The sequence below is a fragment of the Liolophura sinensis genome, chromosome 1 (assembly GCF_032854445.1).
Source record: "Liolophura sinensis isolate JHLJ2023 chromosome 1, CUHK_Ljap_v2, whole genome shotgun sequence".
NCBI lineage: Eukaryota > Metazoa > Mollusca > Polyplacophora > Chitonida > Chitonidae > Liolophura > Liolophura sinensis.
Window position 1 is genome coordinate 63,822,131 of NC_088295.1, and position 23,318 is coordinate 63,845,448.

A 23,318-nucleotide genomic window follows, 5' to 3' on the forward strand; every position below is an offset into this window, starting at 1 on the left:
GCTTACTGGTAAAACTGCATCAACTCTGTAAGTGTCAGTGGCTGATTATGACTAAGACTCTACAAGAATTGCGTTTCAAACAGAAGTGAATAACCAATCGTTAAATCTCACTAATAAAAGGTATCATTTTTAATTTTTCTCCCCGACAACAACTGCCGTCACCATCAGCGAATACATCAATATATATTTTTCTACATACTGACACATTAAGTCGTGAGTTCGAGTCTCACTCGAGCCATATTTTCACTTGTCTCGAGATACTTATTTTACTGTGGGAAATTCATTATATATTAATGTATTCCCAGATGACAATGTCACTTGCTTCCCATCTGGCTTGGTACCTCAGCTGGTAGAACACGGAGGCTTTGCGCCTTAAGGTGTGAGTTTCACTGGTCTTGAGATACTTATTTCAGTGTCGGAAATTGAACATGTATTAATGTATTTACTGATGAGGATGACAGTTGTGTTCATGACCAATTTACTATGAAATAAACAATACCCCATACATTTACCAGCAAGAAAACAACACCCTGGATAGACAACGAATATACATTTATTCTCAGAAATGATATACCGGTAATAATCTGACTGCTAAATATTTCACATTTGAGTGAAACATGATACATGCATTTTAAGGCAACAACTTAAGAATACTGAATCATGCTCCTTAATAATTCAATTCTGTACAAATCAAAGTTGAAAACAGAAAGTGATTATCAATATTTTACAATGATGCTCAACATCACTCATTTTGACACCCACAGAGAATAACTATGTTCAATATGGTACTTCAATACAATCACATTGAAATTATTCAAATTACTTCTTGAATGCCAGTATGATTCTGATAGGTACACTATTGTTACAAAGTGTTAAAAATCATGTGTAACAGATGAAATTATAATAACTCTATTTTTCCTCTGCAGGAAAGCTACGCTGAAAAAATGAAAGTACATGATTGAGCTTCTACAAAGCAAAGCTTTCCAAAAAAAACATAGAAAAGACAGGATTCTCAGTCCCTGCTTAGTTTGAGGAAAGTGACATCATGATCAAATTCCACTACACAGTACCCAAAGGAGATATTGGTCTCCAAAAATACTTTTCATTACATTTTCAAACAAGTTACTGTCAGATTCTTAACCTGGAAACATGTGTTCCACCTTCGGTGATGCCTAAAGATCTTGAATCGTCTTGGTGTTTAGTGCTTGCTAGGCCAAGCGTTGGTCTGCATGGTTTCAGTATAATTTGACTGGGTGCGATACATGTACATGTATCATACCCTTCTGCATGGTGTTCCATTGAGGCAGCACTACAAATAAATCCCTGTTAAGGCATGCTTGTTACAAGATGATGTAGTCACGATATCACTGAGATTACTGTGATAGCAACATTAAATCATGATTAATTCAGTAATCAGACAATGGCATGAAAAAAAATATTTTTCTAAATAGAACGTTTTTGTAAAAAAGAAAAGATTTCCTCCAAAACAGGAAACTTCTCATGCCTACTGATTAGCAGAAGAAAAATCATGTGGTTCTAAAAAGAAACCAGTAGTAAAATTTGTAAATGCTGCACATTTTGAGACAAAACAAAAATGAAAGCTTGATGTGGCTTTCATAGCCCTGTGAGTAAATGTGTATTTAGATTAACCTTAGCTTGTACCCTAACTGCTTTACACCTGCAGATTTATAGTGATATTGATGCAACACACATGGACTAATCATTTTCTGTGGTCTGTGTTGACCTTTTGGTTGTCAAGGCAATGACCCTGACTTGTGGTATCATCTCTGACATGGTGGCGCATAATCTGGCTTTGGCCTCTTTCTCCTCCTCACCCATCTTCATGTGACTCACCACCAGGTCTGGGTAAAGAACAAAAGTGACCAGGACACGCTCCAAGCAGCACAGCGGTTTAGGTTAATAACTTACATGTAATCTCAGGCAATTCCAATTGAAATCAAAATATAAATGTCAGACCGAATACATATGACAACATGCATTATATATGTTCATGGAAATAAAAATTCCAATAGATGTATCTATCAGCTTTATAATTTCATTTATCTTTATTCAAAGGCACTATGAAATTTTCACCCAAAGTGGTATACTTAAAAATACATGAAACCTGGCTTTTTTTCCCAACTTTAATAAATATGTCGGCGGTGAGAAAATGGTTAACCAATCGAGAGGAGGTGGCTTATTAAAACAAACAAACTATATGTAGAGTAAAAACAACATTACACTCACCTTGAAACTGAGTGAGAACTTCATGAGTTGGCTTCTCCATCTTGTCCTCTAAGAACTGCATAATCTGAGGAACGACTCTGCCCGGTGCGTGGACCATGGTCTGTGTGAAGGTCTGGAATAGGATCGTCACGGTCAGATGAAGGGTCATGGCAGGGTCGTCTTCCCGTTGTAACTGTTCAGCTAGTCCCTGACGGTGAGTGAACACCAACTGTCTGCCAAAACCAAACAACATTTATTTGTGACATTAACATGAAGGTATCATAATGGCTTTCACATATATTAGTGTTATTTCATTTTGTAATAATATGAAAACATTCATATCAATTATTGTACTCAAGAATTTTTCACTTACACAAAAGCAGTCAGGTGAAAAGGTTAGGGAAATTACAGACATTTTTGCTGGACTTGTTTACCATTTAATAAGCACCCGTGAGAATTACCTTTCTTTTTTTTTATCTGGCTTCTTGAGCATAATTCCCAAATATTCACTGCAAAGTGCATCAAATTGAGTGAAAAACTCTTCCAAACTCTGAAATATAGAAAATCAAACATATCAGCAGTTGTCACTTGCAAAAGAGTAAATATGGATACATGGCTGTACATATTTTATTTATTTATTTGATTGGTGTTTTACGCCGTACTCAAGAATATTTCACATATGTGACGGAGGCTAGCATTATGGTGGAAGGAATCCAGGTGGCTGTACATAAACAGAAACTCATTGTCATCATAAGCACATACTTGATGCAAGTGTTAGGTGCTCCTAAATCAGTTACCGTTGATATCTGTGATCAGTGAGGTAAATGACATCTAGTCAACTGAGGACAGCTGACGTCTGTCAGTTAACAAGGTACATGTATATACACTGCAATCTTCACCAGTAGGCATTAGAGTTGTTGTAATTGTACCATATTTCAACTCTCTCTATCCTGTTTGCATTCATAAAAATACACTAACTCTTTCAGACTGAACAATGAATTTCTGTATCATCTAGGCCCTTATGGGACAGTTATAGTCAACATTGTCGGATCCATACACATTTTAGAATGATCAAAATAATAGAAATTAATACTTAGTACTTTCTGCAAATGAAAGCAACTCTTCATCTCTTTAAAGAATAACAATGCCTCAAAACACACACAGAAGGTTTAAGACAGAGTTAAAAAGGCGTCAAATTCTGTGGTATCCATCTGAATTTATTGCAACCAATAAAGCAATAGTTTGTGTCCACTTCAGGTATCAGTCAAGTGAATAATAGAAATAGAAACTATCTGAGATAAAATTCACCAGATTTCTCTTCATTCACACAAGATAATTTTTTCCTTTTTTTTTTTTTGGAAGTAAAAATTCATCCTTCCCAGAAAAACTTTTGCATGTTTCAAATGGATTTATGGCTGTCACATGCACCTTTTTCGTCTTTTTTTTATTTCACTGTTTGTTTGTAAATGCTGTACTCAAAAATTTTTCACTCAGGCCTTTACCATGGCTGTGACATTTATGAGTAGTAAGAGTGCTCAGAGGTAAACCACTGACATCTGTCAGGTACCAGACAAACCCTGGGACTTAAATCCACAGCTGAACCAGTGAGACATATAGATGAGCGTATTTTCATAAATACTATCCTTAGTTTCATTATACATAAAGAATTGACATTTTTACCAGATACCCAAACAGACAGTCATCATGTACATGTAATTCTAATTATTATTTTTTTTAAATTACAACATCCTATTGTTGACTAACTGTTTTGTAAAAAAAACTCAGGCTTGACATACATTGTTACATGTATGTAAAATTGTCGACACACACATATTTTCTATCAAACTCCAAACTAGTATGGATTTACCTGACAGGAGGAAAAAACCATTGCATCTATAGTCATTCCTTCAGTACTTCATGTGTCAGCTTGAAAAAAAATACTCTGGCATAGCCACATCAGAGGACCTTCACACAATGATCTACTTTGCTGTTACAAAACACTCGGAAATTCACAAAAGAATGTAATTAATGATTCCTTTAGTACCATGTAAACATCTTCCCCCTACAGGAAATTAACACGTGATCTTTTTGTCGCAAATAAGTCATACCAATTTACGATACAATACCATAATCTCAAGAACTACCAATTTTGGAAGCAAATCAATGGGTACCCTCAGCTGTTTTCTGAGAAAAGATTACAATGTTCTGTGGTGAATATGATAATATTTGATATCATGAAGAACATGGCAAGAAATTCCTTTAAGTGTTAGCAGGGGCCTTACCATGTGGAGGAAATCATGCTTAGTACTGTAAATGTAGGGTTGGTTTAATTCTACATGTGATGCTAAACTAACTAACGCTGAACAGGTAACAAAATTCATAGAGATTTTTTTATGGCCTGACTGATGTACACTGTTGCTATCACAAGTTATATTTACTTCCATGTCCTATATAATCACCAGACTCACCTTTCCTCCCAGTGTGTTATTTAGTTTGCTCATCATTGCCTGCGGCTTCTCTGGTAATTTACCAATCAGCTTTGAACGAGCCTGAAAAAGAACAAAAGTGATACAATGTCCTGATAAATCAATTCTCGATTTCAAATATAAGATTTTAAATTTTATTTAAGGTAATGCTCTTTGAGGATAAATCTAATGGCGTGTGGAGAATAAAAGTCACTGCAGAAATTTACAGCACATCAGAATTATTTGCATCAGTTGTAATTCTTCAGCTGGTAAGACTGGCGTATGTGTATTTAGGTACCTCTGTGGTAACATTGGCACATCAATTTCCTCTTGGATTGGTGTATGTGTGTACTTACCTCTGGGGTAAGAGTGGGGTATGTGTGTACTTACCTCTGGGGTAAGAATGGGGGAATATGTGTGTTTATCTCAGAGGTAAGATTGGGGTATTTGTGCTTTTACCTCTGCAGGTAAGAATGGGATATTTGTGTATACCTCTGAGGTTAGACTGGTGTATTTACCTCTGCGGTAAGACTGGTGTATTTACCTCTAGTGTAAGACTCATGTATTTACCTCTGAGGAAAGAGTGGGGTATGGGTGTATTTACCTTTGGGGTAAGATTGGAGTATTTGTGAATTTGCCTCTGAGGTAAGAATGGGGGAATTTGTGTATTTACCTCTGAGGTAGGATTGGTGTATTTACATCTGGAGTAAGACTGGGGTATTTTGTGTATTTACCTCTAGGATAAGACTGGTGTATTTACCTCTAGGATAAGACTGGTGTATTTACCTCTAGGATAAGACTGGTGTATTTACCTCTAGGATAAGACTGGTGTATTTACCTTTGAGGAAAGAGTGGGGTATGTGTGTATTTACCCCTGGGGTAAGATTGGAGAACTTTGTATTTACCTCTGCAAGTAAGAATGGGGTATTTGTGTATTTACCTCTGAGGTAAGACTGTTGTATTTACCTCTGGGGTAAGACTGGTGTATTTACCTCTGGGGTAAGATTGGGGTATTTGTGTATTTCCTCTGAGGTAGGACTGTGTATTTATTTTTTTTTAAAGATTGGGGTAAATGTGTAATTACATGTACGTCTGGCGTATGATTGGGGTATCTGCCTATTTACCTCCTGAACAAAATTGGCACATTTGTGTATTAACCTCTGGGTTAAGATACGGTATTTGTGTAATTGCCAATAGAATTGTGTATTTTGTAATTGCCTTAGTGGTAGGATTGTGTATTTGTGTATTTATCTTGAGATAACAAAGTGTGTTACCTCTGGATAAAATTGTGTAATTACCTTTGAGTAAAGAGTTTGTGTGCAATTACCTCATGATTGATGGTTTGTTTGTGTCATTACCTCTTTGCCATGACTTATGTATGCATGTAATTACCTCTGGAGTAAGGCTATTCTCATCTGTAACAGACAGCATGTTGTCTGTGGCCAGGGCACTAAGACCCAGGTTAGTGATGTCAGAGCAAACTGTCCTGAGCAGGTGCTTGATCAGCTGTGACTGTGTATCTTCTGAAAACAAAGAACTACTAATGAGAGTCTACAGTGTGTGACACACCTTCGTTGGGAAAAAACAAAACAATACAGGAATATGAAATGTGGTATTACAGAAATGTTGGTGTTTGAAGAATGCACACCATTCCTACCACTCCTCTGCTTTTCAAAGGATGAAATTCCAAAATTTTCTGAGCACATTTTTTTTATTTAATTGGTACCTAATGCTTCCTCAACTCTATGATTATTTCACTGATATAACAGCAGTCAGTAGGTCCATATCTAGTGCCATTTTAGTTCCAGAAAACATTTGGGTTACACAAACTAATCAAGGCAAACTAATTAAGACTAAGTAAATTAATAAAAAATATGATGGTTTACCATTAAAAAATTTAGTTTACACACAAATTCCTTTTTTCAGCATCATTTTAAGTTGCATTTTATAAAATTTCTTTATCCACAGTCACAAAGTCACCTTTAAATACCTTTGGTATCTGGACCTTCAATTTCACTCCAGATTTGGCTGTAATCAATTTCATAGATAGAGGAAATCACAGTGCTCGAAGCCTTTGGGAACAACAAACTTTACCTAACAAACTTTCTCACTTCTCACCTATTAATCAGTTCTTGTAATACAAAGAACTGAGCTTCAGCAAGAAACTGTCATCCTTTTTACCTTGGTAACCCCGAATAATGTATGTTGATTTTAATATCATAGTGTACAACACACCGTCTGGATAAATTTTTCTTAAACTACACAATGAAGCCTAAACAGAATTGCAATTCAGCTGTAAATAGATAATAAAACTTTTACCATGAGTCACTTTCAGTTTTTGTCAGAAATTCTATTGTTTTCGGGTCTTTTCATCAAAGTGAGATTTAATGGCCAAACGTGTCAGAGGAGCTTATGGCAATGCTGACTTCTTGGTATAAGTGTACACAGCACTGAAGTATCATACAGCCAGCACTTCAAACATTTAGCATTTAATACCAAACTAAGATGATGGGAAAACAAATGTCATCACAATACTTGAAACAATATCTATCACTTATTTTTTCATATCTACTTCAAGTGATGCACCACCTGTTTCAACAAATGCTCGTTTTTTAGTCACAGTTCTTTCTTCAGAGAAAACAGTGAACCGGCAAAACAACACAACGGATGCTTACCTAAATAAATGCAATGTACAGTTAGGCAACTGACAGAGTGCAATGGATACTGTAGAGTTGCCTGAGGTCAAGAATTTGATGTATGCAGTGGCTGTTACAATCAAGTGCTATCAATAAGACGCAGCCAAAGTAAGGTTTGTTCGGCAGTCTCTGAGTAAACTAGATTACGCAACAATGTTGAGGACACTGTTGAGGTGTGTGGATATATCCCATTGAGTAGGCCATCAGCAGATTCAACCAATCACAGAGCTGGATGGACATCAAGAATTGACCTCGTAAGGGGGTGGAGCCCAAAGGGTTCTCTCCTGAACTCAGTAAAGACATAAAGCCTTTCTAACAAGAATGGACAACTTTTCGAGTCACAAGTCTGAAAGTATCCCCGTTTTGAGAGGTGTGATGGAGAATTCTTGCGAGACAACTGTCAAATTTGCCAAGGTTGTGGAGGCTTGTCAAAATGTGACCTCACATACATGTTCCATAACCCTCGGATGAGAATGAGCTCTGCTCAGATAAAGTATATAAAAACAAAGGACTCACCTGAAAAAAATTTAATTCCTTTCTCGAAAAGCCTGGCATTGGTCCACAATCCTGATATTTTCTCCTGAAGCTCCCCATGTGTTTTCTTGCGAGAGGATGTTGTGGCCGCACCTGCAGACTGGAGGAATATGGACTTGGCCGTTTCCTGATACTGTTTAGAAAGTGGTCTGAAAAGACAAAGCAGGGCAGAAAGCACACATTACATCAATTGTTTCCCAGAGCCATGTCAGTACCATAGTTGTTCCACACATTGCTACTTTAAGCTTAGCAGGTACAGATGTAAATTGGGTGCGAACGAGATCTGGGCACATGTGAGGAACCCAATGAGAGCCTTTCATTTCTCTGCTAAGATCATCCCCGTTTCTACAAACAACAGAGCGTGAATGAGGTAACAACCATACATGGCCAGATACTTAGCAAATACACTGGGTATTTCCCAGTGTCTTGGTGAACACAGAAATATACATATAGCAGATCTTCATCGTAAACATAGGAGTGACTTTCTGTGTTGTTACAACTTTCTAAGGAAAATCACATCAAAATAATCCTGCAACATTCCTGAATCAGTTCCCCAAATCTACATTATTTCACTTAAAAGAAACTGACAAAGTGTAAATTTTTACGCACATTTTCAAGGGAAGAATGTGCAGTAATCATTTCAGAGTCTGTAAGCTATAATGCTCAAAGTGACCTATGGCAGAAGCAGAGACTAGCAGACTACAGTACACCAAGGCAAGATTTATTTATCTGATTTGTTATGGATAACAAAATTAGAGTTTTGGGACATTTGTGAAGCACTTTCAGGTGATTTATGAATTTGTTAATTTATTTATTTCCATGACTGTTGTTTGCTCCAGAATGAATGAACACAGACAAATGATCTATTTATTTATTTATCTGATTGTTGTTAACTTCATACTTGATAAGAATTTTTCACCTGCATGACAGCAGTCTAGTTCATGGGTTCGAGAATCCAGAGAGCTCAACATTTAACTGTTTTCCATAAAACAGTTTAAAAACTCAAATGTTTATTTATTTATTTATTTGATTGTTGTTCAAACCCATATTCAAGATGGTGTTGTGTACTAGTGCAGCACAATGGCCACGGAACCTCCCACCAATGTGGTCGCCTTAGTCCAGCTTTTGCTGGTCGTACATGGTACATGGCAAGGTCTGTCAACAACCCACAGATGGTCGCGAGTGTCCACCTGGGACCTGCCCAGTTTCCTCCAACCATAATGCTGGCTGCTATCATATAGATGAGCTATTCATGAGTACACCAATGAAATAAATAAATATTCAAGGTTGGGGGGTTTTCTGCTTGGAGGAAACTGTACTACCCACTGCATGCCACCATTTACTAAATTTCTTTCCTGCTGGTAACGTACAATTAAACTAAAAAAAAATATTGGTGAAAGGCATGTGATCTACAACAAACTTAGGACTGTACACACTCACACAAGAGCGCCGTCAACTGCTTTTAATCACCAAGGCCCCACAAGCTGAGACTGTAGGGGAATACATAAGTTTTGGGCTGAGATTTAAACCGCACCTGGCGACTGAAATACAAGCATCTCAACACCCAGGCTTCAATCTGGACCTGTTACAAAGATTTTCTACAGACATATTATAAGCCTACCTATATAGCTGTCTGGCTATTTCTGTCATGAAGTCTTCTGGACACTCACTGGTGAAGGGCTGCTTCTTCAGCTCCTCTTCTATCTCCTCCACACGCAGGAACTCCAGTTCTACCCTGGGGAGTCTGTCTGACACAGCGGACGACCCCTCCTCATCACTATCCTCCCGTTCCTGTCTCTTCCCTCCCTTCTTCTTGGTAGACTTGGTTTTGATCTCCCTCCCCTGGGCTCCACCTCCACTCTTGGTACTCCCACTCCCTGCTGCAGACAAATACAGATAGCTCAAGCTCTGAATGATTTAGTCACACAGTCCCAAAAGATCTGTCATAACAGGCCACTCAAATTTAACTTATTATCTCACTGTAATGAAAAAAAGCTTATCACGTCCACTATTTCAGAAATGTCAATGTTACACGTACATGTACTTAGCAGCCAGAGGAACAACTTAATTTTCAATTACAGCTCAGTATTACGCTGCATAGAATCCACCTAATAATGATTTGGAAATCTTTAATTTCGCGTTAAACAAGAATGATTCACTTTAAATATATGACGCTGGTTTAATGCTTTATGGGTGGGGTACCCAGACAGCCGGACATAAAACCACCAGCATTCACAAGGTACCTGTAAAATCTCTACACATAAACGTAGAGAGGAAACAGAAAGAGCAGATTTGGGTCACCTGTGACGTCATCATTCAGGGAATGACTGGCTCTAGTGGGAAAAACATCTTAACTAACTGAGCCAGCGAGGCCCCCCAAGATCACCATGACTGGCAAATATTTATTTATCTATTATTTATCCCACTGAAGAATATTTCACTTATACCACGGCAGTCAGCATTAAGATGGGAGGAAACTGGGCTGGGTAAGCTACAACCATCCAAAGATTGCTGGCATACCTTCCACATAAGGCCGGAGAGGAACACAGCATGAGCTAGATTTGATCTCACATCAGTCCCTTTTGTGAGAGGCTCCTGCGTCATTGTGCTGCCCTGGCACACTAACCACCTCAGCCATGGAGGTTTGAACTTTGGTTTCCAAATTCACGGTCTACTGATAAGGTTGTTTTTGTTGTTTTGGTTTTTTTTTTATTACAACAAAATGGAGATTAATTTCAAATAAGCAAAGGAACTACTCACATACTATTTATTAACCATAAACATTACTAGCCCATCAAAGCTAGTATTTGCAACTTTGGGGATGTAATCCTAAATCACACACCTGAACGTCAACTGATTGTGGAACAGTCCTAAACTCCAAACAAAACATCCTCCCATGAAAGTAAGGATGTTATTACTTGCTTCACTTTGTGACGTGAACGCCAGCAATGCATGCTGATGATGAACGGTAATTAACTGAGAAACATGCATTTTTCACACCTTGTCGATGTTAGAATTAACGATTAGTCCACATGAAGTATAGAGATTAATCACAAGAATGTCCAACAGAACAGGTGAGGTGTTGGTAGTGAGGGGATTACCATACCTATGTGATCTACATCAGCTCGGTAAAGCTCAAGGCTTATGTACCACAGTGGATGATTAAATCTATGTCATCTACATCAGTTCAACACATGACCAAAAAAGTACAGATTTGTCCCTTACAGCACAAAATGTGTTGTGCATTTCCTATCTCAGGATTAATTAGCACAATGTGTGAACATGACCATTTCTTTTATGCAGGTATTTGATTTATCCCTAATAAAAACATACAATCTACAACACACAGACCAGCCGGGTTTAGGAAGTACACAACACTACAATTTGAAGTTATATTTTAAGTTTGTGAAATATGATACAGTACACAGGGGCAATCGACAAAAGCACGCATTTCAGCTGGAACATGAAAAAGATCCGATGGACAGGTGTCATACTGTCAGCTGATCTTTGCACAAAAATATCTTTTTTCTTTCTCAGATTCAATCAAAATGTTTAATAGGTTCTTCTGATTTCAAGTCTTCAGCCAGCAAGGGACGATGGGTTTTAGCAGGAAGCAGGTGCTATGTATGGTAGTGTGTAGGTGACAAAACTAGAGCCCTCCTCTTAAGACAGGCTAATTGTCTGTGACTTATACACACTGTCAGCCACCACAGGGCAAGCGGGTGGGGCAGGGAATTAACAGCTAGATCAGATGTCCTCGAAGTCAGCCTCAGCACCAAACTGAAGACTACAACACCGACAGCCAAGAAAAATATCCACCCAAACAAGGAACGCCAAATCCATGCTCCCCCCAGCATGCCACCGGACAAAGATAACAAAATACAACATTCACTGTAGTATCTATCAGAAAACACGAGGCTTTCACCATATGCATGATGATAAACTCTGGATCAAACATTATTGTTCTGTATTCCCTCCACATGAATCAAACAAATTTAGCCCTTTTTTCAGCTAGGGAATAACAAAGAATCCTTTCCGATCCCATGCTAATGAGGAGAAACAGTCAACGTGACACTCTTCTACTGCATACAATATATACACATGTCCACTTATTTATTGAGATGGCCACAACGTACAATAAAGAAGATCTTACACTTCATAATTCACATAAATGTAACACATTAAATATAAATTTTAAGAAAATTGCATAAAACAACATGTAGAGTGCAAACGACCTGAATATGGTCTAATTTCTGTAAGTTAACTTTAATTAATCAAAAAAGTTAACCACACAGACAGGCTCTCCACTTTCTTCTAAACTTGTCTAGATCAGCATATGCAAAAGCATAAATTAACACCCAGTTAAAGCGCTACCACCAATGATGGTTTTAAGTCAGGGGCTTTGTTAAGTACCTGGCAAAGTGTGGCAGTTTACTATGGGCACTCCTCCACCGTGAAGCTAAGCGTCAAAACCTAAGTGAAAAATTCTTGAGTATGGCATTAACACCAATTAAATAAAGACAAAAAGTAATCAATATTTCAGAACATGTAAGGATGAAAAAAAAAACTTTAAAATAGGTATGCTGAAATATTTTTAAAAAATCAAAACTGAGGCTATATTAAGCGACTGTGTTTTGCAGTTTTTCTATGCTTATTTAATAGTAGATTGACGCACTCTGGTAAAGTTTTCCTTATATGCCATACAGCATAGGGTAGACAAAAGTATGGTATATTAGCACTCTTAATGGTGTCATATTTAGAGTAAAAGCATACACTTTTGGTGCTGTCATCATGGATCTAAGTATGGAACAGTAGCACTTTAATAGTGTCAGAATTATTTTTTAGTCAACGTTGGAGGAGGGTACAAAAATAAAAATTAAACCTGAAAATGATATAATTTGTGGAAAATGTCGACTATCTCTGCAGTTTTTCCTACTGTAGACACACTAACATGATAAGAAAGCCTTGAAAAACAAGAAAATCATAAAAATATCAAGATCATACAAAATAAAAAGATTGTTTTGTTTTTATCTTTATTCCATTTTGAAATTTTTTAAAATAAAACTGCTGCTGCCTCTAGGACCAAAGTATGAAATATTACTGCTTTTAATTGACTATTGTGTTATTACAAATCCTAGATTACAGTTCACTGTATGGAACAGAAGAACTTAATACAACATTATTACTGACAGAAGATACAATACCTGTAGATGTAAGATCATGTTTCTGGTCAACAGAAGATATATGCAATGTGATCAGGGACTGTGTGTGGTGTGGTGTGACAACCGAGTGTATACCAGGCCCAATAACAACACTGTCCCACAAGGGGGATAGGATAGTGCTTTCATCGCCCTGCTAATGACCCACAGTAGCCACTCCTACTTAAGCACACAGACTTTTCAACTTTCACAATCGTCTCAGCAAAACTGTGTGCTTGCTTTTGTTCACTTTTCAGGCCCTCTCCTCAATACGTCCATCCAGCATGTTCCTTAAGCTTCAATAAAAACCTCAAATCACATCATTTTAACCAGCAAATGAGCAAATTTGACAGCATAAACTGGCTACAGGGTGTCTAGACTATTGTAGCTGACAGCAATAGTTAAGAAAACATCGGTATTGACTGACACTCTCTCCCATTCACCTCCCAGGCCACTTTGGATACAAGTTACCGTTGCCCACACATAGTTTCTGGCTCCGGTTTCCATTGTATAAATATTTTCAAACTGTCTCAACTATACACATCAATAGCTAAATGGTAGCATATGAAAATATCTTGTTCTTTAATGAGAAACACTATCACACCGAATAATTGTACTCGTTACAACAGTGCTAGCCTGGGTGAAGTACGAGAGCATACAATCTGACTGAAGAGGGCCTATTGGATGTCAACCTCTGACACACTATCACTCGTGGTATACCACTGATTAGCCAGACAGTTAACCACAACCCTGAAATCCTTATGGAAAACCCTTTACAAGTAGATCCTCTTACACACGACCATCACATTAACACAGAGCAAATATTCCAAAAGTAGGATTTAATTTTTCTTTTTTTTTCATCCAAAAAGAGAATTTGCTCATTCTGATATTTTACAGGTGCATTTATATGCAAATTCATATATCAAATTTGTACATAAACACAAAATCAGGTTTGTTTCTTGTTCTCAATTCATTTTTTTTCTGTTTTTTCTTCTTCTATTTTTTTTGTGATTACCAAGTAATTATACTAATTGCTATGTTAATTAGTTGAGAAAACATTCTCAGTGGAGTGGAGAACACACAGTTAACGGTCTCAAACAATGTGACAAAATGTCGCAAAATATACACAAATAAAATTATTGACCAAAACAAGAAAATACTTGCAGAAAATAAAATATAAGCTGAGAGGGCATTCATTTGCCAGCCAGGCATTCCATGAACTAAAGCAAATTCAAAACTAAAATTGCCTGCAAGGCTTTGAATAGCTTGTTTTGTGTCCCCTGACAGTGGCCCTACAAGATGTAAGTAGTGGAGTAATGTACGTTCCTGTATCCCCTGACAGTAGCACTTCCAGACCCAACCAGTGAAGTGCTGCCCATTCTGTATCCCCTAACAGTGACCTTACAAGACTTAAGCAGTAAAGTAATGCCCATCCCTGTATCCCCTGACAGTGGCCCTACAAGACATAAGCAGTGAAGTAATGCCCATCCCTGTATCCCCTGACAGTGGCCCTACAAGATGTAAGCAGTGAAGTAATGCCCATCCCTGTATCCCCTGACAGTGACCCTACAAGACGTAAGCAGTGAAGTAATGCCCATCCCTGTATCCCCTGACAGTGGCCCTACAAGATGTAAGCAGTGAAGTAATGCCCATCCCTGTATCCCCTGACAGTGGCACTTCCAGACCCACACAGTGAAGTGTTGCCCGTTCCCATATCTCCTGAAAGTGGAACAACAAGATGTAAATAGTGAAGTACTGCCCATTCCTGTATCCCTTGACAGTGGAACTACAATATGTAAATAGTGAAGTAATGCCCACACATACATCCTGACAGTGGCACTTCCAGACGCAAGCAGTGAAGTACTGCCTGTTCCCCTATCCCCTGACAGTGGCCCTACCTGCTGCCCTCTTCCTCCTCTGCTCCTTCTTATCCTCCCTCCCATCCTCAACCTTAGCACCACCGGCCTGACTGGTCGAGGTGAACAGAGACGGGTTATTCTTAGCCTCCTGAAGGTATAAAATGATCCTACATGAACACTACATCTTAAAAAATATGATTTGGTTTGATCTTGACTGTTGCTTTATGGCAGAATTAAGAAATTTCACCTACCCCATGGCATGAAAGCACAAACCTGTGGATAAACCAATGATCACTGGCAATATAGAGATGAGCTTTTCCATATATGACATACAGATATAAACTGTCACATGAGCATCATAAACTGTTTATTAGTACAAAGTCTACACAAATGGAGAGAGTTGGAGGGATTCACAAATTCCCTGTGCCAGACTGGAACTGAAGCACGTCCTGTGTTCTAGTGATTTGAAGACAAGATTTAACCACTTCGCTCAACATTCCGCTTGGAATAATAAGACCAATGCTCAAAATTACATGATATGAAAAATCTTGAATTAAAAATTCCTTATAGCTGTAAATCTTTCCAATCTGATATGTAACAAATTATAAATTATGTTGAAACAACACCAAACCAAACGTATATCAGCATCGATCAAGTATTCCACATGAACTTCAAAAAGCACACCTTTTATTTTGCTGCAGTTGCATACCCAAGACATCGTAGTTCAAAGTAAGCAAAATCACACACATTGAGAAAATCAAAAGTGCTGCAATACCATTGATTTTGATCAATAACTTACATCCCCAGTTTGCCTTTTAACCATGATATTGAAGTAAGAGTGATCCGACATCCTGTTTCTGCTTGATCTAACATGGCACATTGCCTGGCATTGTAAAATTCCAGATTAAAACTTTATTTCTAGAGTTACATGTACACAGCCCATCATAAAAAGATCTTATTTAAATATTATTTCTCACCTTGTCAGCTTTCTTGTTGATGAGATGGGTAAATGACTTGCTACACTCCGTGATGAATTTGTTACTAGCAGCTATGGTATCACAGAATAACACAGCATCTGGGTGTTTCTTGAGGCAGCCAGTCAGCAGTATCGAGGCATCTTCTGTTGAAAACACCGACGGTAACAGGGGCTGAAAATGCAAGGGGTCAATTTGTATACACTGACTAATTGACTGATGATACACTACACTATATTATGAAATCATCACAATTATTAGTATTAAATTATTTATCAGATTGTTGTTTATTGTCACATTCAAGATGTTTCATTGGTGGCTAAACTGAAGTACTCAGCCGCATGATTTCTTCTATCCATAAATCTAATTAAATATGTGAAAGTTTCTTGAGTGCAGCTTTAACACCTGATCAAATAAATAAATCATTTCTATTGACAAATTTCTCAAAACTAAGTCCTATCAAATGAATCACAAAACATGTCATACACATTTAAACATGAACTCAACCTAAAATTTCTACTCTGGGTCTGAGTGGCCAAATGATTAGCATTCTAGCACAGCAAAATGGTCCAGAAGCCTCTTGCCAATTTGACTGCGTTGAGTCCAGCACATTCCTATCCAGCCACATGTGGGAAGGTCTGTCAGTAATCTGCAGACTGTCATGGGTTTCCTCTGCACTCTGCTTGGTTTCCTCCCACCATGATGCTGGCCACCCTTGTATAAGTAAAATACTGTTGAGTGCAGGGTAAAACTCCTATCAAATCAAATAAATTGATCAGCTTTACACTCAGTACTAAGTTTTCTAGGATAACGTGGCCATGCTCTTACCATGATATCAATCCATAATCCCTGCGACAGTGACTCCTCCACACTGGCTTCTACCTGCTCCTGTAGCGACTTGCCAGCACAGCACGAACTCAGATACAGTATAGGTTCACCCTTGAACCTCTTCTGGATAAAACTCTTGGCATCACCAATTCCAAGTCGACGAACACTGTCATACTCTGAATAAGAAACAAATTGGATAGAATATCATACACCAAAAAAACAAATAATGAATCAGTATCTCAGATATCAGATATTTAAGTCAAATGAAAGTATTTTATAAAACCACATGGACATACTTATACCCATCCTGGTTGCATAATAAAGCTATACATATTGATTTAGTATAACAGCCTGCAGACGTCAATGAACAAACGTCTTCAGTCAACCCTCATAATGCACTGCCATATATGTATATCGATGACCACATGGTGATTAGTACAGAACTGTAAGTTCTCACTGAACACCACATCTGAGATATACATTATCACAAAAGAAAAGCTTTTCCAAATAATAAACAAAAAAAAAAAAGCTTGCATGGGCAAACAAAATCACTAAATGGACAGGTAGACAGACGCCCAAGAGTGATTAATCCCCTAAATACTTTCAGACTGGGCGGGCACAAAAATATAACCAAAAGCTGGATTGTCCTATCATAGCTGTGAGACTTTGATGAACTCACCTAGATACCCATTCTGCTTATAGAAAGAGTCGATCCAGTTGTTTTGTGATTTAGTGTAAATATCAGGGATATATGTGGCCTTCTCCTGTCTGCCACCAGAAACTGAACCTGCCAACCTCTTTGAACTCACCAACTCCTCAAGCACGGCTGGGGAGGGAAACAAGCACATGGACACATGAGCAAAATTATCTACATTTTTACAGTTACCATACAACAGTACAAATGCAGCAGCCTGTCACATCAGTATTAGTATTTCACTAATCAGTAATTTCAATTCAACTGAAGTGTCTGTACAACCAAAAAAAAGCCATAAGGCTGTGCATCATTCACAACTCATTTTATCCATTTCGCCGATTGGTGTTTAATATTGTGCCTGCAAATATGTGCCCGAGTAAACTACCAGCTCCTGGCAAATAACTAATAAACTTTTCCCATTTTGCAATAAGGGAATTCAATATGTACACCAACAGGACAATATTGATCTTCAACACACTTCATGCTAGAGCAGATAAATGGCCCTAAAAGCTATCCTCCAACCACAGCTGCATCAGCTTGGGCTACTTTCACAAATTTCATAAGTTATATTTCTCGTAACTTTCTAAAACCACTGTCTAGGTTATTGTACATTCAGGCAGCTTCATTTATAAGAAAAGTTATGAAAAATTTATTGACGAAGTTTTATGAAGGTGGGAGACACGGAAGACGAAATTTTATAAACCCCATGTCTGACACTGGGATTAAATCGTATGTGTCTGATCATTCGAAATAAAACCATGTTAACTGCATGTCCAAACTGTATGCTCAACACGTGAAACATTTAGCTGGTAGGCAGCAGCCAATACCCAGGTTCCTTTAATCTCACAATCACACTGCGTAAAGATACAAATCAGCAGCAAGTTCAGCTTCACTTGCATTTACATTTTTTTAACAATCAACTATATACCATAAAATACTTACATCTTCGCATATCCAGCACAATATTCTTATAGAAGAATAGAATAAATATTCTGATCTTTTAAACTCACTTTACCGAAGAGTTGTTAAGGATTCTGAATAATGAATAATTTAGTACTTACAATGGAAAAGACGTTCCTGTAGGCCATACCGATGCATTACACTGTGCACAGATGTGGGTCTGATAACACATACAAAAAACAGATACTGAAATTTAACTCAAATTTATGTTGAAATTAATACTGCTTTATCATATAAACTGATATAAAACAACAAAATGTACATGTATATGGCTTTAAACATGAAAGAAGCCACAAGAACTAACATTAAAAAACCTTACAGAAGATTTACTTTAAAGTAAGGAACATTGTACTTCTTCTTTAAAATTTAAAATCTTTAAAAATAATAAGCATTTTTATTATACCTGGTAACAGCGCTGAATGCTCCTTGAATTTTAGACTTATGTCTTGCTACTAACGCATCGGTATAAAGCACATCACGGTTGTAATTGTCCACATGTCCATGAATCGTATTGCCCACTTGCTCTAAAATCACCTGCAACAAACAGATTTTAATAGCTTTCAATCTGATGTGGAAAGTTATAAATTGTGGTAGCATCAAGAATCTTGCTTACATCAGAGTCCTAAAAAAAGTACATGTTGTGATACCAAGGGAGCTTACTCCTGTCAGTACATGATCTGTCTTGTTTAAAAAAAAATGTCATGTTCAGATGTATTTCAAAAAGTAGGGTATTTGACAATTTTCAATGTAAGGAACAGAAGCCGTAACACCTTAGCGAATAATTAAGATCCCGTACACACTCATGCTGTCTTTACTGTGATGTTGAACACTGTGGCTGATAATGGCTTTGAACATTTCTTTCACAAAAGACGGTGAAGAAGGCAGGGCTCTTAAAAGGCAACTATTGGCATTTTTCACAGAATTAATCAAATAATGTCTCATTCAATATTTCTGTCAATTTGATTTAAAAACATATGTTTGTCATCATTGTTTGTCTGACTCAAAACATACACATCTCAAGTCCTCTTAATCTGCCATTTTATTAAAATGTTCCGAATTCAACAGTCATAGTTTATTTTGCCCCTTTGAATTTGAATGTCACCAAAATCCATCTGATCATGCTAGAAAGATGGCTTAGTGTTAATGGAACATGTGGATATTTTTCACTTTATTTTTTAATGACAGAGGCACAGCCTATCATTTGTGGTAGGGGAAATAAACTGCTGCTAGGAACCAAATAATCTGAAGGGATACACCACTTCTAAAACGATGTCAAAAAGTTTCATTATTATCGCATTAACACATAATTCTATTGCCAAGTTCTGCCTAATTGCTTGTGTAAAAGTGTTGTGCAATCTTTAAAAGCTACAAGGATATGTAATGTATTATGCAAACAAGTTATTTCACTATTTCAGACAAATATACATACTACATTTAGAAATATAACAAGATTTTTTTTGTTCCCTTTTTAACACAACAAGCCAGACCATAATTCTTCACATTGTTTACCTCTGAGAGAAACTGTCCAGGAAGGTCATACAGTTTGGCCAGCTCAGCAATAGTGACCTGACCTTGCTCCTGAAGACGGTCATTCACTTCATCAGCCAAACGCTCCAGATAAGTCCTTTATATCAAAGCAAATGTACAAAAGAAAATTAATCAAAGTTTGAAACAAACTTTCACACATGTGATATCACTTTTTTCCACACAAAAAAATTCAATATTGTGGCATTTTACTTTTTCCACACATCTAGTACATTCTTAAAGTAATTATGTTGATAATAAATTATTTCCTTATTTGTTGATAAAAAATAAGGATGAATGAATTTGGTATTTTCAATATGTGATTGCAAAAAAAACAATGGCAGCAAAGGCCATTTGAAACTATAATATTAGTAGTGGCATTTGATGTCCACACATTAAAGTTCATTCTCTAAGTTTCTGATACTCCTAAAAGCAATGAATGACTTCTTACATGTCAATAAGCTGACCAAGAATGAGTGTCAGGTTTTTATCATGTCTGACGATCTCACTGACTTTACTCTCCACATGACTGAAATCCACATTCAGGATTTGTTGTAGCTCAACCAGATTGATGCGTCCTGAAAGTTAAACAACAGTTAAAAATGTTTGGGACAGTTTTCATGAAACAGCTCCAGTAAGTTTTCCGATAAATACATATTTAGACAATGTCTAAAAATGATGAATCTGACGACGAAAAAATCTAAAAAGCTACCTGATGTCACTCAATACAATGAGTAAATGCACTGGGTAATATATGATATAGTTATTCCAGAACCTACTCCAACATCGTTCATGATAAATAAAAAATCTAAAATATGGTGCAAAAGTTATTAAATGCTGCCGATTGCTTTGTGACATTTAACAGGACTATATCTGAACACTTACCACCATGAACAAATAGCTCATCTCTGATTTCCTTTGACAGATTCTGAGGTGTAATGTATTCCTTTCCATCTTGGGTGTGTAAAACATCTATGAGTTTCAACTCCACAAGTTTGTTGACTATTTCCACACAGTTTCTCTCAGATAATCTACAAATAAATGTATGTACTTATTTTTTCATTTGTTTTGAGTTCAACACCTTACTGAAGATGATTCACTACTACGGTGGTGCAATTTATGAGTTCAGAAAAGACACATTTTTCAACATTTAAGTTTACAGATGTAAATGTAAGTCATATTGGTGGAAAGCAAGTGATCCTCTATATATTTCATGGAAAACCATTTTAATGCTGTTCAAGCCAGGCTGGAAACACTGGCGTTTCCACATAATTATAAATGCACTTAGGTTAGATGTATCAAGCCAAGTGTCACTCCAATACGTCACATTTGCATTTCAGGCAGTCGCCATTATTTTTAAAGACATGTTGTGAGATCTCGCAATTCACAGGAGGTGGGTGCTAATCTTCACTTGACAGAAAATGCTTTATCCTAGAGGCTGCATGTTTACTACATCAAATATCTGTTTCATTGAAATTCTGCATCGTGCCCTGATACCCATTAATGTAACAGTGGGAAAATTGACAATGCCAAGCAGAATGTGTTGCTGTTTTATTGGTTGTGAAAAGTGGCTACAACCTTAAACTTCAAAGGCCACTGCTAATTTGACAATGGCTGAAATGCAAAAAATGGCTAATTTCCAAGAAATTTGGCCACATCCAGTTTTCTATGCTAACCTGGATTCTGGCATTTCTGAGAGATTTACACAGTTTACTTGCAATATAATCACACAAATGAAAATTACAATTAGTTTACTTAAATTAAACATTGAGGCCTATTTTCAACATCTTTGGATATTTATCTACTTCAACATTTAATCCTTAAAATTCAAAAACCCGGTAGGTTCTATCTGCTAGGCACTCTGCGGAACAAAGTTGGCCGTTAAATCAATTCCAAATTAAACAGTGCCACACACCGATTCCTGGCTGGACTGAGAAGAGATAGGTTTTTTTGATCGCTCCTGCAAGTTTAAATCAACTTTAGACTAGCTATATGCAGAAAACCTGATAAAATGTAATTGTCTCTTCAAAATCGCGGGTGTGCACTCAAGATGCATTGGGAGCATCCAAAATCCGTTTTGTATGTGAGGCCACAGAAAACATGGATAACGAAGCAGATGTGCACACGACAGTCACAGGCCTTTAGAATTCAGTTTTCTCATTTGTCTGACAGGGCGAATTGTTCTTTCTATTCTACATACATGATGGCTGATGAAATCATTGCTAAAGTTGTCTTTTAAGTCTGGTTGCACGGTCTTGTCTTGCTAGGTTGACTTATTTATTTATTTGATTGGTGTTTTAGGCCCTACTCAAGAATATTTCACTTATACGACAGCTGCGAGTATTCTGGTGGGAGGAAACTGGGCAGAGTCCGGGCGAAACCCACGGCCCATCCGCAGGTTGCTGCAAGACCTTCCCACCTATGGCCGGAGATGTTAGGTTGATTTCAGCATCTTTCAGCACGTGGTTACGAGATTTGGTAAACCCTACACACAGTGACAGCACAAAGTTATTTCAACGAGCAAGATGGAAATATTCCTGTGGAGTTCAACAACATTTCCTCTCAGGAATGGATTTAACTTGCAGGAGTGATAAAAAAGACCCATCTTTTTTCAGTCCACACGAAAAATCGGCACGTTCTGCCATTTTGGAGTCGATTTAACGATTGTGTGACATAAAATCACACAAACCAAAATTACATGTGTACCCTAAATGAGATCCTAAAAACACAGGTGACAGGCTACAACAATTTTAAGACATAGTTAGGGTAGTTGTGCAACATATGGATCTTGTAGAAAGCAAGTGACAGCACACATATCAGCCACAACAACAACGACATCAGTTAGAAATACACATGAGGTTATCTAAATCTCTGTTATTTATGTATAAAATCAGTATCAAAGGTTAAATGAAAGCAAGGAATGTCTTATACACACCTTTGAACAGTGGAGCTCAGCTGTGCTCTTTGAAAATCAGCAGCCAGACGTCGAATTTCCTCCCAATCTGCCATGTTGTCGTTTTGTCGTCTGCAGGCAAGAGAGTGATCAAAGGGAGCTAACTTCCGACAGCCTGCTCTGTAAGAAAGGGATGGGGATACTTTAATGAACACTGTTCCCTGATAAATGTTAAAATGTATCAAAACGTGACAGTCCATTTATATTGTCAGTTCTATCAATTCCTCAATGATTATAACAAAACAAACTTATACCACTGACTAATGCATATGCTTAACTGTGTGCCTCTACATTGCTTGTTTTGCCCAGCAACTTTATAAAAAAATTTATGCATGATTTGGACCCCCCTTTATGCACATTTTGGTCATGTACGGAGTTGTAAAAGGGACATGGCGCTTTACTCTTCT

The 23,318-nt window shown here is 37.4% G+C and overlaps 1 protein-coding gene across 1 annotated transcript; it reads right to left on the reverse strand.

The window, feature by feature from the left end:
• Positions 1-355: 355 nt before the first annotated feature.
• LOC135471277 (E3 UFM1-protein ligase 1-like) lies at positions 356-22,975 on the reverse strand. Its single transcript, XM_064750448.1, has 17 exons — positions 22,894-22,975; positions 20,844-20,989; positions 20,410-20,536; positions 19,944-20,058; positions 18,838-18,968; positions 18,536-18,594; positions 17,460-17,606; positions 16,781-16,956; positions 15,956-16,126; positions 15,018-15,126; positions 9,543-9,801; positions 7,904-8,070; positions 6,084-6,214; positions 4,695-4,775; positions 2,688-2,776; positions 2,248-2,459; positions 356-1,862 (listed from the first exon to the last, which is right to left on the reverse strand). Exons 1-17 carry the CDS (start codon positions 22,965-22,967, stop codon positions 1,717-1,719), a joined length of 2,340 nt encoding a protein of 779 aa, XP_064606518.1. The 5' UTR covers positions 22,968-22,975; the 3' UTR covers positions 356-1,716.
• Positions 22,976-23,318: the final 343 nt, after the last annotated feature.

What these genes read in the sequence shown, in the direction of transcription:
- LOC135471277 (XM_064750448.1), bottom strand. Translation starts at nt 22,967, where the DNA reads ATGGCAGATTGGGAGGAAATTCGACGTCTGGCTGCTGATTTTCAAAGA. An exon ending in GATTATGGATTGATATCATG is followed by an intron (nt 16,127 to 16,780) that starts GTAAGAGCATGG and finishes TTGCATTTTCAG; the next exon opens with CCCCTGTTACCGTCGGTGTT. An exon ending in AGTTCTCACTCAGTTTCAAG is followed by an intron (nt 1,863 to 2,247) that starts GTGAGTGTAATG and finishes TTCTTTACCCAG; the next exon opens with ACCTGGTGGTGAGTCACATG.